The 18565-nt window shown below is 38.2% G+C and overlaps 1 protein-coding gene across 1 annotated transcript in view; it reads left to right on the top strand.

Annotated features, from left to right (window-relative positions):
* Positions 1–18565, top strand: part of LOC126187794 (glycerol kinase-like) — a 163459-nt gene that overhangs the window by 120258 nt on the left and 24636 nt on the right. The window contains exon 12 of the mRNA XM_049929069.1: positions 5651–5734. Within this exon, the coding sequence (XP_049785026.1) occupies positions 5651–5734 (84 nt within the window). The remainder of the gene's footprint in view (positions 1–5650; positions 5735–18565) is intronic.

Here is an 18565-nt window from a genome sequence, read left to right as displayed (position 1 = left end):
GCCTGAGAGAATGCAAAGAAAAGACTAGAACTTCTGAGGAAAATAGCTGAGAAGGCAGGTCTACAAATATAGTTTGGAAAGACAGAATATATGACCAATGAAAATAAATCACCAAGAAACTCAAAAACCAATTATGGTGTCATCTATATAATAAAAACTTTAAATATATGGCTGAAAATTAAATATAAAAAGTGAAAAAGAAGCAATTAAAATCAGGACTGGTAGAATGAAAAGAAGATACGTGAAAGTGAGAAATCTGTACAACAAAAATGTTTTTCTAAGGATATTAAATAAAGACTTTACAGTACAGTTGTAAAACCAGAAGTCCTGTGCAGATCAAAAACACTACTGTAATCCAGGTGCAAAAGACACTAGAAGATTGAGAGAAGACACAAAGAAGACTCCTGCGAAAAATATTAGGTCCAATCAAGAACAAAGACGGCAATGGTGTTTTGAGACCAAATAAGGAAATATTCCTTATTCCCAGATGAGATCAGGGAAAGACGTGTTACACTCTGTGGACATCTAATGAGACCGAACGAAGACTTCCTAAACAGGAAAACAGGCAAAGAAAATGGGTGGGGAGGCAGAACAAAAGAAAACTTAGAAGAAATTAAGATTGAACAGGAGACTTTACTCAACAGAGACAAATTCAGACCAGAAGTCAGGAAATTCAAAGATCCTCAGGAAGCTAAAACAAACAGAAAAACAACTGGTGTCAAGTGGTGAGATGAAGGACATCATTATGAGAAAATGAAAGAGGTTTGGCGGAAAAGAAAAATAAATAGATGTCTTGACATAGTACTTGATTCCAGGCTGTGTGTTTCAAGTTGACTATTATGCTTCCCAAACCATTGATTGTGGCCTTGTGACATGAATAATTTGTGATATAATTATATTCAACTCCTCATGATTTTCTAGAATCTGAAATCAGCTGCCACCAATTACTGAATTCCAAATCAAACGCTTCAAATGAAAACTGCTTTGTATAACCTAAATGCTATGTAATAAAAATCATTTCTGATCTAACGTAACAGATACTTTCAGCCACTACACAAAATTGCTTGAAATGATCCGTCCCTTTTTATAGTGCTTTCTTTACTTACATTTATGTAATCAGCTTTCTTCATGTGATTAAAGTATTTTGTATTTGGTTTCTCTTTCAGAAATTATTCCTTGCTTTATGAACACATTTTGGAAATCAGAAGAACCCCTGTTTTACTGTGGCATAGTAGGTTTCATGGGGAATGACTTCCATCAACTAATCCTGCAAAGTGTGATTTGAGAATGGTGCTCATCTTCATTTCAACACTTTTTTGAAAAGCCTCTTGAAGCAATACATGTATTAAAATTGAAGCAGGAGGTCATAATGCCTTGCTTCTGACAACTAGTTTCAATTAAAAGACAATGTTCTAATTAGTATTAACTGATTAAAAAACTGATAAAACATTTCACTAACTTTCATAATACTCTGAATAAGGAAAGGTAACCATTCACATATGGCTGACCGATGTCTGGTGCATTGAAACATGCAATAGCAAATTATTTATACTCACTTTTGGTCATTCTCTAGTGGAAGTACACACATTCACAGACACAATCATATGGACACCCAAACGCACATGCCTGTGTCCACAGCAAGATTGACTGTTGACTATCGATAGCAGCTGCCTGGCAGATAAAGGTGGGTAAGAACGCACAAGATGAGGAGGGGATACTGGGACAGTGAGAGGCAGGTCTTTCCAGCACATTCTGTGCTCGAATAATCACCCTTGCCTAAACCTCTGCTGATCTGTTCCCCTAACATTATTGTTTCCCTTCTCTCTACTGTCCATATCACTCCTTCCCCACCTAGATCGTGTAGTGCCTTCTACTACCACTCTTCCTCACACCTTTGTCCCCCTCCCTGTCTCCTTCTTTCCCATCTCTACCATCCCTCTCCCTCTCTGCCTTGACTCCCTGCCATCTTCCTCATCTCCACCTTCCTCTTCTTTCCTCCCATCCATCTCCCCCTCCCCCTCTCCCTCTCTGTACCTCTATCCACTGAACTCCTATCATCTTACTGTGCAGCTGCTGTGTCAGCTGTCAACAGATCTGCCTCGCACTATCCCATTACCCTCGCCTCACCTCATGTGTGGTTCCCTACCTCCATCTGCCAAGGCAGCTACTATCGATAACCAACAGTCAGTCTTCTGGTGTCATGGGCATGTGTGTTGGGTGTCTGTGTGGTTGTGTGTGTGAATGTGTGTACTTCCACTAGAGAAAGAGCAAAAACTCAAAATCTTGCATGAATAGTTTTCTGTCGAGTGTTTCTATGCGCCACACCCGTGCCCTGAAATGAGAAAAGTCCTGCCCATTATCTTTCCCACCTCTCCCACAGTGGTATTCTGCCATCCACCATACCTCCACAATATACTCGTTCATTCCTAAACAACCCCTGCTCCCAACTCCTTACCTCATACCTCATAGCCCTGTAATAGACCTAGAAGCAAGACCTGTCCTGTACATCCTCCCACCACCACCTACTCCAGTCTAGTCAAAAACATCACCTATCCCAACTACCTGTGAAACCAGTTATGTGATCTACAAGTTCAGCTACAACCACTGTGATGCATTCTGTGTAGGCATGACAACAAACAAGCTGTCTGTCCGCATGAATGGCCACAGACAAACTGCAACCAAGAAACAAATGGACCCACCTGTTGCTGAGCATGCTGCCAACACACATTCTTTGTTTCAATGACTGCTTCACAGCCTGTGTCATAAGGATCTTTCCCACCAACACCAGCTTTTCTGAATTGTGCGTGTGGGAACTTTCCCTGCAGTATATCCTATGTCCCTGTAACCCTCCTGACCTCAACCTTCATTAGTCATTGTCCTTGCCCATCCAACCCCTTCCCTGTTGCCATTCCAGCACTACACAGCCATCATTTCACCATCGCACCCAGTGTTTTTATTCCCTACTTTTCCGCTACCCCCCCCCCCCCCCCCCCCCCCCCACCTCACCGCTGCCCTCTGTATAACCTCCCGACTGTACATAGCTGCCCTACACTCTCTCCACCTCATCCCTGCATGCTCCCCATCAGCACTTTACTGTCCCCTACCACCACTTTACATCCTCCCCCCCCCCTCACCACTCCAGCCTCCTCCTTACCCCCACCCTGTCGCTACTCCCATCACGCACTATTGCTGCTACTCACATTGTGGCTTCAGTTGCCGGAGACTGCAGTTTTGTGTGTGCGTGTGTGTGTGTGTGTGTGTGTGTGTGTGTGTGTGTTGTGTGTGTGTGCGCGCGCGCTTGCGTGTGTGTCTGTCTGTTTGTCTGTCAGCCATTCAGTCATCTATTTTTGATGAATGCCATACTGACTGAAAGCTAATTTGTGACAGTCGTGTTGTTGTTCCCATCTGCGACTTAGCATCTCCGCTGTATGGTAAGTAGCAACTTTCCTTTTCATAATATTGACACATCACTCAGCTATAGGTGAGTGATTGCCTTTCCTGTACTTTACATATTGTTCCATCCAGGAATTTTTGTTATTGTTTTTCATAATACCTTGCCTAGAAAAAGTGCTATTACTGTTTTGTAATCTTCTGATCAAATAGAATTGTTTGATGTGCATCGTGATAATGTTGTTACAACTTTATTTTTGTATGTGTTTAAGCTTTTCAACCCAACTCAGTTGAAACACTGTAAACACAATTTGCATGCAGCCAGAACTGATAATTTGCGAGCGATTCCCAATGTCATTTGGATGCACTGAACTATCTATTATTATTAGCCATTAACATATTGGAAATTTACACAATGTTTAATTTGAGTCATAAGACATGTTGTAATTGTGACATAGGGCTTGTGTAATGCAGTGGGAAGTATAACAGTAGCCTTTAGAACAAAAGTAGCAGCCTCAACTGAAGGGAAGTCTTTTCCGGCAATAGCACTTGTGTAGGTGGTTGTTGTCATGAAAGTCCAAGTGTATATGTTTACAAGATGATGCCACATTGGTTTTTGCTTAGAGTGAAGAGGGCAACACTGTCTCACTGAAGCAGCAAGAAATGTCAGTTGTTCAGTGCATATATCTGTTGTTGTCTGTGTGCAGGACAATAAAAGACTAAAATTATTCCAAGCTTTTTCTCTTTATAAAATTTAAAAATCACCTCAAACATACATGTGATGCAATAAAACTATTTGATACATGACTGCTGCTCGACTAACGGCTGACTTTTGTTAGTTGAGCAGCAGTCATGTACCAAATAGTATTATCTTGTGACTTTGATTTTACATATCTGATGGAACAGAATGACCATGAGAGCAGTTGTTTTTTATTTTTTGTGACAATGATTTTAAATCAGCTGGTCTGCCTCATGTATTGTTATATCTAAATGGTTTATAAATGTTAAGCTACATTCAGATCCGATGACGGCACCTTTAGTGTGTTGAAACTGGTTATCCAGTAAACAGTATTTATGCAATCTTGGCTTTTGAATTATTTCTGTAACATGTTTCCATTGGTCCACAGTGATACCACAGTGATACCATGCCTGCTGCAGTTCTGTTAGAACTGAGACTATGAAATATAAAAGCCATGGATTCTGTTCACAAAATCACTGTATTTATTCAAAATAGTCTCCCCCAAGATCAAAACACAGCTGAAATTGTTTTAGAAGTGTTTTGAAGCAATCATTGTAGTCCTTTTTTGGAGTTGCATTTAGTACTGCAGTACCATTTCCATGGATGTTCTTAACTGCACCATAACAGTGTCCTTTCATTGCAAACTTCAATTTGAGGAGCAACCAGAAGTCGGCTGGGGCCAAATCTGGCAAATACAATGGGTGATCTAGGACTTTGATCCAGTTACTGGCCAAAAACTAATGCACAGTCTTTACTTTATGAGCTGTGGTGTCATCATGGAGAAGCAACAAGGAACCTGTCTGTTGGCTTTAGGGACGAATTCAATGAATTCTCTCTCTAAAATGCTGGAGGAATCAGAAAACTTAATGTTGCTATTTTCCAAGGAGTATCACACACATACTGTTACATTCACGACCATGCTTGCTACAGCACTGCTAGCACTTTTAGTTTCGACATAGTTGTTTTTGAAACTTCAAGGATTGTAACACCGCAACTCACCATGAGGTAGAATTGCAGATCGCTGGCTGTCTTGCTTTACAGAGCGGGCAAACCTCCAATGTGGAAATGCATCTTGTTGCCTATTTATGGTTGCACTGCCCTTCACTAGTTTCCATAAATGTACATAACAGTAGCACATGAACAGTCTACCAAATTTGGCATTTGCAAGATGCTTATTCCCAGATGTGAGGCCATAACAAACTGCCCTTTACCAACATAAACTTTCTTATGTTAGTATATTTTCCATTTGTGTCCTGTACCATTGTTATTATGATTCCTTTTCACCTATGCTCTGCATATATACTTAACATATGAAGTGCCTCCATTGCCACCAGCTGGCATTCAATCTCATGGTGGGCATTGGTGATGGTCATAATGTTTGGCTCATTAGATTTCTTTGTGAAGTTAGCTTGTTGCAGATTGAATTTTATTATGAAACCATTGTTTTATTTTTGTGCAATAATTTGCATAGTTAAATCAGAGATGTAACTGAAGTAACAATATTTCCAATATATCTTACAGAGCGTGATATGAGGTACTCGAGATGGAAGATGGCTATAGAGAGAAGTCTAAACTGGGAACCAGAGGCTGTTGAAAAGGAAATAGGTATGTGTAATTGATTCTAGAATTTATTTCACATGTTAAAAGTGTTGCCTTTACAATCTGGTGTTTCAAATAATAGTATTCTAAGGTTCTGGACTGTAAAAGCAAGTGGGGAAAGTTGTGTGTAACAGTGGTTGACTAAACAATTGGGAAACTAAGGATAAATAATAATAATAATAATAATAATAATAATAATAATAATAATAATAATGGTTACTACAAATATTGGAAATATACAAAGTAGATCCTAAATTGATACAGTTCCTAAACATAGTAATGAAAAATTGGAAAACCACACTTAATATCCAAACAAATTCAAATATCACATCACAGTCAATACAGATTAAGTGTGGAATATACCAAGGAGACTCATTAAGTCCTTTCTGGTTCTGCCTTGCTCTGAACCCACTATCCAACATGCTAAATAATACAAATTATGGATATAATATTACTGGAACATACCCACACAAAATAACAAATTTGCTGTACATGGATGATCTAAAACTACTGGCAGCAACAAATCAACAACTCAACCAATTACTAAAGATAACAGAAGTATTCAGCAATGATATAAATATGGCTTTTGGAACAGACAAATGTAAGAAAAATAGCATAGTCAAGGGAAAACACACTAAACAAGAAGATTACATATTGGATAACCACAGCGACTGCATAGAAGCGATGGAAAAAACAGATGCCTATAAATATCTAGGATACAGACAAAAAAATAGGAATAGATAATACAACTATTAAAGAAGAACTAAAAGAAAAATATAGACAAAGACTAACAAAAATACTGAAAACAGAATTGACAGCAAGAAACAAGACAAAAGCTATAAATACTTATGCTATACCAATATTGACCCACTCATTTGGAGTAGTGAAATGGAGTAACACAGACCTAGAAGCACTCAATACACTTACACGATCACAATGCCACAAATATAGAATACATCACATACATTCAGCAACAGAAAGATTCACATTAAGCAGGAAGGAAGGAGGAAGGGGATTTATCAACATAAAAAACCTGCATTATGGACAGGTAGACAATTTAAGAAAATTCTTTCTAGAATGGGCAGAAACTAGCAAAATACACAAAGCAATCACTCATACAAATACATCGGCTACACCATTTCAATTTCATAACCACTTCTACAAACCTTTAGATCACATAACATCAACAGATACGAAGAAAGTAAATTGGAAAAAGAAAACACTACATGGCAAGCACCAGTATCATCTAACACAGCCACACGTTGATCAAGACGCATCCAACACATGGCTAAGAAAAGGCAATATATACAGTGAGACGGAAGGAATCATGATTGCAATACAGGATCAAACAATAAACACCAGATATTACAGCAAGCATATAATTAAATATCCCAATACCACAACAGATAAATGCAGACTTTGCAAACAACAAATAGAAACAGTAGATCACATCACAAGTGGATGTACAATACTAGCAAATACAGAATACCCCAGAAGACATGACAATGTAGCAAAAATAATACATCAACAACTTGCCATAAAACATAAACTAATAAAACAACACGTTCCCACATACAAGTATGCACCACAAAATGTACTGGAGAATGATGAATACAAATTATACTGGAACAGAACCATTATAACAGATAAAACAACACCACATAACAAACCTGACATCATACTCACCAATAAAAAGAAGAAATTAACACAACTAGTCGAAATATCCATACCCAATACAACAAATATACACAAGAAAACAGGAGAAAAAATTGAAAAATACATCCAACTGGCTGAGGAAGTCAAGGACATGTGGCATCAGGATAAAGTTGACATTATACCAATTATACTATCAACTACAGGAGTCATACCACACAATATCCACCAGTACATCAACGCAATACAGCTGCATCCAAACGTATATATACAACTACAGAAATCTGTAATTATTGATACATGTTCAATTACCCGAAAGTTCCTAAATGCAATGTAACATATACCGTACAGTTAAAAGGAAGTCACGCTTGATCAAGATCTGCGTCACTTTCTGTTTTTAACCGGACATAATGTCTGAGAAAGGAAAGAAATAATAATAATAACGTTCATAAATATAAATTTGGAGGCAGATTTGATAGTGTTTGTCGTTAGATGATTCCTTTATGAAAGAGAAAGACACAGGCTAAAATTGAAAAATTTACTTTAAATTATTTACAATGCCAAACTGACCCGTAAAAACACCATTAAAGGTGCCCATCTGTGACGGTAGCAACATTTTTTCCATCCTGGAATTCCCATTGTTGTAGCTAACCAGACAAATACTGTTATGGCTGTATCAGTTTGACTAAAATTTTGTGCGAAAATGAATAGAGATATCCCTTTTGTCCTCCTAATTTATATTTGTGATTGCTGGTGTATTTTTGAAAATATGATTTATTGTGGAAGATAAGCTGAAGTCAAAAATTTTATGAGTTTGTTGTCAATGTGTCCAGTCAGCAAAACAGGTACAGTGACAAATATTGTTGACTAACAGAGCAACTTACAGAAAAAGTGATGTTGCTCACTTGACAATCTCTGTTGAATCAGCTGCTACTGCAAAAATCTTCTCTCCAAAGCACATATGTTATAGGTTCTGTTTTATTACATAAGGTTGTTAGAATTGCACAGACATCTGTTTCAAAGAGTAGTATCCTTTTGTGGTCCACAACTGTTGACTGTTCAGATCAACAGCTCCGTTAATTGCTTTGTACTGTGTGCCTCCTAAGAAGAGTCAATTACTTAGTGAATCTAATTTCCCAACTTTCTGTCTCTGTCTGTACAGAAATTTGAAAGTTGAATGAAAACTTGTACTAACTTTAGTACTCAGAACTGACACCTGTTTGCAATATGACACCAAGGTAGTGACTATAGTTAGAATATATCCACTCTTAGCTGCAGCAAGATAGATAAAATAAGTAGATGTTTCCTAATAGTATAATTAGAAACAAAGAAGAAAAAATACAGCTGATATAAAAAAAAAGAAGCATCTCTAAAGATTGCTAAGAAGTCCATGAAGTGTCATTGAAAGGAAAATAACATTGGGCAGTTTAGATGGAGGAAGAAGGAATGTTAGATTCATTAGATGTTATAAGTCAGTGAAAGCAAATCTGCAAGCTTGCTCACTCAGTGTATCAAAATCCGATTCATGCAGACTATTCATCATCGAGCACAATTTACATTACCCTGGCAAAAGATAGAATGATTACTGGCGATGTGACTGTGGGTAAGCACTCTCTAAAATATGCTGGTAAAAAATACTCAAGCAATATAAGAAAATCATCACAGGTTTTTTTACTGTTCTTTGGAGCAGCATCCAGGGCCAGAGGACATATCAGAAACAGACAAGGAATGAAGACCATTTTTTGATTGCACAACAAAATTAGAGGGAAGTTCTATTCTATGAAGGATAGCCTTAGTATCAGAGTCCCAGGTACTTATAATTTTTTGGGTATATATGGCCATATGCCAGGGACAGTCCATTCAGAGTGTATCCCAGTGCTGCACCTAACACCAGCAGAAATGTTGGAGCCAAGATTCAGTTATCAAGGTTGTCATGGAAATTAGAATATGCATTAACATCATTCACTGAAATACAACCTAGGTATTGAGCAATACATGGAAGTGGATGTTTGATACAGAGAGACTACAAAGAAATGTCCTCCATATCTTATATCATGATGAAATCAATGATACTATAGGTGATGTATTGTCATTGGGCCTCCTGTTGATGATTGTAGGCACTCGGTGGCTGTGCATATCTTTGTTGGCAAGGTGGAGGGGTAAGTGAACCATCAGGGCACAAATCATGGCCCTCAGTCTCTGCACATCCACTGATATGTACAGAACAATTCTGGAGCAGAGGATCCATGTTTTCATGAAACTGTCACTCATTTTTAGTTGTTGTGGCACAAACGTCATCTTTGAAATGAATTTTGTGTGCCCTGAGCACACCAAAAGCTGGGTCCTACACTTGACTAGTTGAAAACTAAAAACTCTCCCCAAACAGGCCATGAAGGCCCAACAGTATTGACGGTACTGACCGGCTGCCATGTCATCCTCAGACACAGGTGTCACTGGATGCAGGTATGGAGAGGCATGTGGTCAGTTTACCAAACCACTGGTTGAAAACTGCTGCCTTTATTTATAAGCCTGTCATGTAACCATATGTCCACCATCTTCTTTAGGTCACAGTCCGAGTATATATTGCCCCGTTGTAAAACCTTGACCCTATCCTACATCATACTACACTGGTGTGCAAAACTTAAGGCCAAAATAACTTTAGCATGGTATGTCATTGCCATGTAACATAACCCAATGAAACGTGGAGCATACATAGAAAGAACTGCTACAGCATAGTACAGAAGGTAGCTGAAGGAAATATGGAATGAGGTAAACAGAAATGACGCCTTTATTCAAAGACAATAGTTACACTGAAGTCATTGCTATTCATGATGGTCCCTCGGACATAAGAAATGGTGGAACATAGCTCTTAATAGAGCATGTGATCACTGCGGATTATAATGCATAATGTGCCACATGCTCTGATACTGACCACAAGGTGGGTAAAGAGTTCTTGTGGCAGGGCATTCCATTTCTCCATTACTGCAATTGACAAATTCTGGTTGGTTGTTGGTACTTGTGGACTTGCTGTTTTACATTCCCTCAATGCATCCCACATATGCTCGATGGGATTTAAGTTGGGGGAACGGGCAGGCCAGACCATTTGTCAAATTCCTCTCATTCCAAGAGGTCTTCCATTTGTGGTGTGGAATGCACCTTGAAAAGATATGCTTGGGGAAGGAGTACAGTGTCACAATAACATTGAGTGCTGAGTGAACCATATTCAAAGTTTTGGAAGTCAGTACGCCCATGTAACATTATGCCTCCCTGCACCATACCAAAACGATTATGTACAACAGTGCTGGATGTATCCTCACATGGTGTGAGATGGGAACATGTGAGATTGTACTACTACCCCATGTTTGTCTTTTCAGGGGTACATTAGATTCTGACTTAATTTTTGTGGATGACAATCTGTGACCGCATCACACAGAGCAGGTGGAGGAGCTTTGTAACAAGAGGAGATTTTACAAATGGACTGGCCTATCTGTTCCCATGACCTAAATCCCATTGAGCATGTATGGGAATGCCTTGGGAGATGTATTGCAGGATGTCCACACGTGCCATAGACCATCCAGCAATTTTCAAGTGTGGTGTGGAAGGAATGGAATGCACTAACACAAGAATTCCTTACCAATCTTGTGGCCCGCATGGAAACATATTGCAGAGCATGCATGGCCCTATTAAGAACCATGTCCACTGACCATCAAGAATCGTGGCGACTTTTGTGTAATTACTGTTTTTGAATAAAAGTGTCATTTCTGTTCGTCTCATTCAGTATTTCTTTCAGTTACCAACTACACTACGTTGTAGCAGTTCTTTCTGTGCATGATCTAAGTTTTGTTAAGCTAAGTTACTTGGCAGTGACACATAATGCAAAAGTTACTTTTGTCCTTAAGTTTTGCACCTCCTGTGAGGAGGCAGTGCCCTTTGATAGCTGACTTTGTTTGTTTGTTGCTTATTAGTGTGGCAGCTGTGCACCTCTTCTGTATAGTCCCCTGACCTACATAAATATTCCAACAATTGTTCACTCACAGTTTTCATAGTCTCAGGTTGTCTTCAGAGAGCTCATGAAAGTTTTGGTCTTTCGTGGCAGACAGAATGGTGGGCACTTTAGGAAATATACGAGGCATGTTCAGAAAATAAGTGTTCTTTAATCATAAAAGGCTGTAATTTTTTTGGACAGTTGGCAACACTGAGTGGTAGAGGGGGGATTCCCTGACCAGAACGAAAATTTCAGTAACACAGTAGTACTTAAACATACACTGTAGTGTCCAGGTGCGTGAAAGATGTCAATAAGAAATTCCACCAACTGTGAGCCACATACTGTGATCCATTTCCTACTCACAGAAGGAATAACACCTACTGAAATCTTTTCGCGAATCAAAACTGTGTAAGGTGAAGGTGTTATGAACAGAACGAATGTGTTCAAGTGACGTAGGGAGTTTAGTGGAGGCAGAACAAATGTTCATGACGAACAGAGGAGTGGAAGATCTTCCATTTTGACTGATGAGTTGGTGCAAAAAATCAAAGAAACTGTTTGTGAAGACCACCAATTAACAGTGAATGAAATTTCTGCAATGTTTCCCTTAACTCTCCAGAAGTATCATATATGAGACATTCACTTGGACAAAACTATCATGAACTTTTTACTGCATCTGAACTCACAGCACCCAATCATCCATTTCACAGTTGACAGTGAACAAAAAGAACCAGTTCCCATTGCTTGACATACTGATTAAAGGAAGACCTGAGGCCAGATTAGGGCACAATATGTGCTGGAAACCTATATATATGCCTATGTATATTGTTTTCTACATGCTTGCTTTCATCTCCCATCTCAAGGAACCCAGAGCCCAGTACTAAACAGGGCTCATGTAATCCCCAACAATTTTATTAATGGATTTAAAGCACATGCAGACAGTTATTTCTTAGAATGATTGTAACAACTGCCAGATCTGATGCACCTTGAAGCCAAAGGAACCTGTGCCACATATTTCAGGAGAGAAGGGGAAAAATGTATAGCAAAGGCATTCATAAGAGGGACTTTCAATATGTAATGCAACACGCTTCTTTTTTTCTCAGCCAGTTTTGGTTGAAAACACTTGGAATTTGTTTGTGGGATGTCATGGAATATTTCTGATTCAGCCTTTATAGCTTCATGAAGTTATGATAGGTGGCAGGATTATACGTAGTATTATTTTTATTTTATTTACACGTTAAGTTCCGTAGGACCAAACTGAGGAGCAAATCTCCAAGTCATGGAACATGTGAGTACATGAAATTACAACATAAAAGTAATAACACACAAAAATAAAATGTACCACACAGGACCACCCAGGACTGGAGCAACTGAACTACATTCTCCGCCAGGATTTCAACTACCTATCGTCATGCGCTGAAATGAGAAATATCCTGCCCACTATCCTTCCCAACTCTCCCACAGTGGTATTTTGTCGTCCACCGAATCTGCACAATATACTTGTCCATCCCTACACCACCCCTGCTCCCAACTCCTTGCCTCCTGGCAAATAATCCTGTAATAGGTCTAGATGAAAGACCTGTCCTACACATCATCCCACCATCATCTACTCCTGTCTGATCAAAAACATCACCTATCCCATCAGAGCCAAGGCTACCTGTGAAACCAGTCATGTGATGTACAAGCTCAGCTGCAACCACTATGATGAATTCTATGTGGGCATGACAACCAACAAGCTGTCTATCCGCATGAATGGCCATCAACAAACTGTGGCCAAGAAACAAATGGACCAGCCTGTTGCTGAGCATACTGCCCAACATGCATCCTTTGTTTCAGTGACTGCTCCACAACATGTGCCATGTGGATCCTTTCCACCAACATCAGCTTTTCTGAATTGTGCAGGTGGGAACTTTCCCTGCAATCTGCAATATACTCTACGTTCCCGTAACCTTCCTGGCCACAATCTTTGTTAGTCATTGCCCTCACCCATCCAGCCCCTTCCTGTTCCCATTCCAGCACTACACAGCCCTCATTCCACCGTCTGACTCAGATCCAGTACAAACATCACCTGTTTTACATATATCAATAACAATTTTCTGACCAAGAGAAGAAATCATTAGTACACACTACATCAAAATTCTCATTACTCTCACATTCTGGTTTGTGATTAGTACCTACATCACTAGAATCAAACTCAGTATCCCAAAACTTTTGATCAAAACATAAATGAGAAATCTGATGTTCCTTCTGTTTAACTTCAGATACCTGTGCCACATTATTAATAATGCTATTATTGTCTAATTGTAAGTGTAAATTGGGGGTCCTGTGGTTGTGGTGTCTCCTTGCCCCGAAACTGTGGGCCTTCATTGAGGCGGACTGCCGTTTCCTGAACAGTTACCTATATGATTGTTTCTCCTACTAAATTGCCCATGGTTATCCCTATTATTCCGTCTCTATTACCATTTTGACCCTGATATAAATTACCACTATATCTGTTTCTGTAGTTATTACCATTGTGATCTCCATCATTTTGATTATTATGGTACATGCTTCTTTCTACTGCCCTATCCACCCTGTCAACATATCATAAAAATTGTTCAAGGCAATTGTCAGGTCTGTGTACTAAATCCCACTGCAATTTTTCTGGTATTTTCCTTTTTAGTGCATCAATCAATGTCATTTGGTTTGTCAAGATTTGTTAATTTCTTAAGTTGACTCTTACAGATTACCGCCCCTATTCATATAATTTGGACCATTCAGAAATTCACTTTTAATTCTCCCCTGTTCAGCTTCTGACCAAACTTTATCCAAAAACTTTTTTCGAAACTTTGGTATGTTTCCCACAAACTGAGATTTACCCAGACAGACTTCGTCTTCAAGACATCTTTTAACAAATTTAATCTTTTGGGAGCCATTCATGCCCAACACAAAAATATCTCTACAGTGGTGTAGAAAATGGATGTAAATTGCCTGATGGGAAAACTTTTGATAGGAATATTGGATCACGCAGTACTATTGTTTGAATACAGTTTTCCTGGACTACTGAAATATTTTAATCTAGAGCATTTACATTAGTTAGCATACTGTTTTCAACATTTAAAATTTTTTGATCTAAACCACTAAAGTTCTGTTCCATTTTTTCTGCGATGGCCTTCTGTTCAACTCTGATGTCATCAACATTCTTCGTTTGTTGTGGAGACTGGGCAAGTAACTCATTTTTCAAAACAATAAATTTATAAAGACATTGACTTTTTCATTTACACTTTTTAATACCTCTAACAACTCATTTTTTAGTTCTGAAATCTGATTACTTAGTTGGTCTATTTGGTATTGTACCCTGTCCATTTTACTATTGTTTTCAGTTCGCATTTCGATTAACTAATAGTTGACTGCACTCTATTTGCTATTGTTGTCTGTCTTCATTTCCTCTAATTTTGCCAAAATCAACTGCAAAATATCAGTTTTCATTGTTTCTTTGCTGACTACACTTTCACTTGGTTCAAACATGTCTTGGCTGGGTCCTACAGCTTTCACTTCATCACTGCTACCCTTGTCTCTATTCATTTTCCTAGCAATCACATGAGTTCACCAAAAAAATTAATTTCACAAATACTTTGTACTTATCTTTCTTCTTATTGATGTCCCTCATCGTAGTTATAAAGTCCTCTTTCATTTTGTCTGGTCTGTCAGTGCTGATATTATCTCGTTACTGTTGATAAGACTTTGTTGGGCAGCTCAAGGTCTTCTTTTGTCGAGTGATTGTAGTTTCCGTATGTATGAAAACACTAAATTACACAAATCACTGTTCTTTCTACTTCTGCAACAGATAAGACTTCATTATTGGTCAACTGATCCAGGCTGACGTCCACACTTGTAATCTTACCCTCCCAAACATTACTGTTAAATTTTTTCTTAGTCACTTCATTATTTCTGAAAGAAAAACTTTTTATGTATCTTCATTTTCTCTTCTTGTTGTTGGCTGCAGTTCTCGCATCTAGGGATACATTCTTGAGGCTGAAATTCTTTTTTTTTTTTTGGGTTCCTATTGAACTGAATAATTGATGAAGCTGAAATTTTGGTTTTTAGGTTCCTGTTGTCTGTTTCTATTAGAAGCATGCATGCTACTCCTTATGTTCTTTGGTACTCTCAATATTCCAAAGAGTGTACAAAGCAAAAGAGTTTACAAACTTTCTTGACAAAAGAAGAATTTCCACCAAGTTATATCAGAATTTTATAAATGAGTCCAGAAATAAATTTAATAATTAGTGTTGGATTGTGCTATTAATAATATGAATTTTAAGTATGCCAGATATTTCGTAATTTCAAAATTTCTGAAAGAAGAATAATTTTAGCTGTATTGATTGTAACAAATTAATTTGTTTTTATACATTTTTAGCCTGATTACATCATATACAAAATCGTATGAAATTCCTTTAGTGAAACAGCTGAGATAATTTTAACCTATACAAGATTTAAAGTACTTTTTGGCATTGCATATTTCTATATAAAAAAAAGTCATGTTACAAAAGGGTGTCTCATTACAAGTCCCACAGAGGATTGCGGGCATTGAAGTCCCCCAGTAGGAGGAAAGGTGGAGGCAGCTGTTCCACCAGCTCTGCCAGCTTGTAATACGGTATGGTTCTGTCTGGGTGTAGATCAATACTGCATTTACCTGAGTATAAGACAACCCTGATTATGAGATGATGCCCTTTTTCAAGAGGTTTTTGAAAAAAAATTATTTTTAACTTATTCTGACTAATCAAAATTACAAACTGTTTTATTGACATAAAGTATCTGTCTGAAAAGTTAACGTAATACCTATTCTAAATTTATACCATTTATTGATTGTCTGCATTTTGATAATATAAGGAGAAATAAAATAAATGAAAAGAAATGGTTTACATTAATTTGCAGATCATTTTATTTTCTACATTTTCACTTAATAACCATTCATATGTGGTATTTCTATTTTTAATCATCATGGCAAAGCTGTGAAATTTATATCTTCATTATCACAATTATTTGGCTATTTCTTCCAAATATGTTGCGATTTTTGAGGTTGTGGTTACCTTGGAACCTGAAAACACAGCTGTTTTTTTATCTGAATATATATATCGAATTTTGCTCCCATACTGACATGAGAAAGTGACAACGTCTCTTTCTTTCAGACATATTGACCGCCCCCACTATCTCATTGGCTGTGTAGAAACAGCAGCTGACAAGCCCCTTTTCATTCCCATCATACGTCACTGTCAGCGTTGGCAACATTGTAGCACAAAACATATAAGTACACCATTGGCACCTATGTAGACTTTTGCTGTTTCCTGCAGAAATTTCGAAATTGGTTATGGTACTTTTTGAATAAAGTGATCTGAAAGCAATTTGTGGCTGGTTGCTGTACACTATCAACAATTTATTTTATATAACAGCCATGGTCTCCAATCATGTCTATGTACAACAAAACCGCATTACTACATTCTTCTAGAAGTCTGAGAGTATTTCCGCTGTCTCATACACCTTCCACATCAGATGGAAGAGTTTTGTCATGGCTGGCTCTCCCACGGCTATCTTTTGTTCTGACAGAATATCGTCTGCCACCGGGGCCTCGTTTTGATTAAGGTCTCTGAGAGTTCCATTAAATTCTTCTCGCAGTATCAAATCTCCCATCTCCTCTTCATCTATGTCCACTTCCCTTTCTATAATATCGCTTTCTAGTTCATCTCCATTGTATAGACCCTCTATAAACTTCTACCACCTTTCAGCTTAGGACTGGTTTTCCATCTGAGCTCTTGCTATACATACAGCTGCTTCTCTTTTCCCCAAAGAGCTCTCTAATTTTCCTGTAGGCAGTATCTATCTTTCCTCTACTGAAATATGCTTCTAAATCTTTACATTCGTCCTCTAGCCATTCCTGCTTAGTCATTTTGCACTTTCTGTCAATCTCATTTTTTAAACATTTGTATTCCCTTTACCCTATTTCTTTTGCTGCATTTTTAGATTTTCTCCTTTCATCAATTATATTCAATATCTCTTGTGTTATTCAAGGATTTCTACTAGGCCTTATCTTTTTACCTGTTTGATCCTGTGCTGCCTTCATTATTTTATCTCTTAAAGCTTCCCATTCGTCTGCTACTGTATTCCTTTCCCCAATTATAGTCAACTGTTGCCTGATGCTTCCCTCTGAAACTCTCGACAACCTCTACTTCTTTCCACTTATCCAGGTCCCATCTCCTTAATTTCCTACATTTTTTCAAGTTCTTCAGTTTTAATCTACAGTTCATGATTAATAAATTGAGGTCAGAGTCCACATCTACCCCAGAAATGTCTTACAATCTAAAATCTGGTTCCTAAATCTCTGTCTAACCATTATATAATCAATCTGAAACCCTCTGGTGTCTCCAGGTCTCTTCCATGTATAAAACGTCCTTTTATTACTCTTGAACCAAGTATCAGCTATGATTAAATTTTGCTCTGAGCAAAATTCTATGAAGCGGCTTCCTCTTTCATTCCTTTCCCCAAGTCCACATGCACCTACCATTTTTTCTTCTCTTCCTTTTCCTATTATCAGATTCCAGTCCCCCCATTGCAATTAAATTTTTGTCTCCTTTAACTATCTGAATAATTTCTTTTATCTCATCTTACATCAGGACTTCAGTCAACAGTTACTATACCAGCTGCCTTTGCCTTGGTGAGGTAGTTGCCCATGGGAACAGCCTCTACTTGGAAATGATATGAGGGCAGATTAAATGCAATGAAATGGATCAGAGTCACCCATATCGGAGGCCATGCAAACACAGCCATCTCAGTAGGTAAAAAGCAAGAGTAATTGAGGTGGAAAGTTCTTGGTATGCTCCAGAACTGATGAAAAATTTTCTGCAACAATAATGCCACTGTTTTTTGTTGAAAATATTGAGGATCAGTTCAGAAAATCTGCTGCAACAGAGAAGACAAGAAACAGGTCTTTGTTGATCAAAACACTGAATGCAACCAATCACAAGCACTTCAGGCATGTGAAAGCTTCAGGGTCCACCACTTACTATCTTTCCCCAAAACAAACTCAACAGGATTCAAGGTGTCATCTTCAATTAGGATCTTACAGTACAGACAGATGAAGAACACTCTGCTAACCTGGAGTGATGTGGAGTCCATTTTATTCATTGCATCCAGGGAGTACCTAAGGAGACTAGGGTGGACACTGGAAC

Source organism: Schistocerca cancellata, chromosome 5 (genome assembly GCF_023864275.1).
Source record: "Schistocerca cancellata isolate TAMUIC-IGC-003103 chromosome 5, iqSchCanc2.1, whole genome shotgun sequence".
In the NCBI taxonomy this organism is placed as follows: Eukaryota; Metazoa; Arthropoda; class Insecta; order Orthoptera; family Acrididae; genus Schistocerca; species Schistocerca cancellata.
Note: the sequence above shows the minus strand (reverse complement) of the source record. Positions and strands in the feature narration are given on the sequence as shown.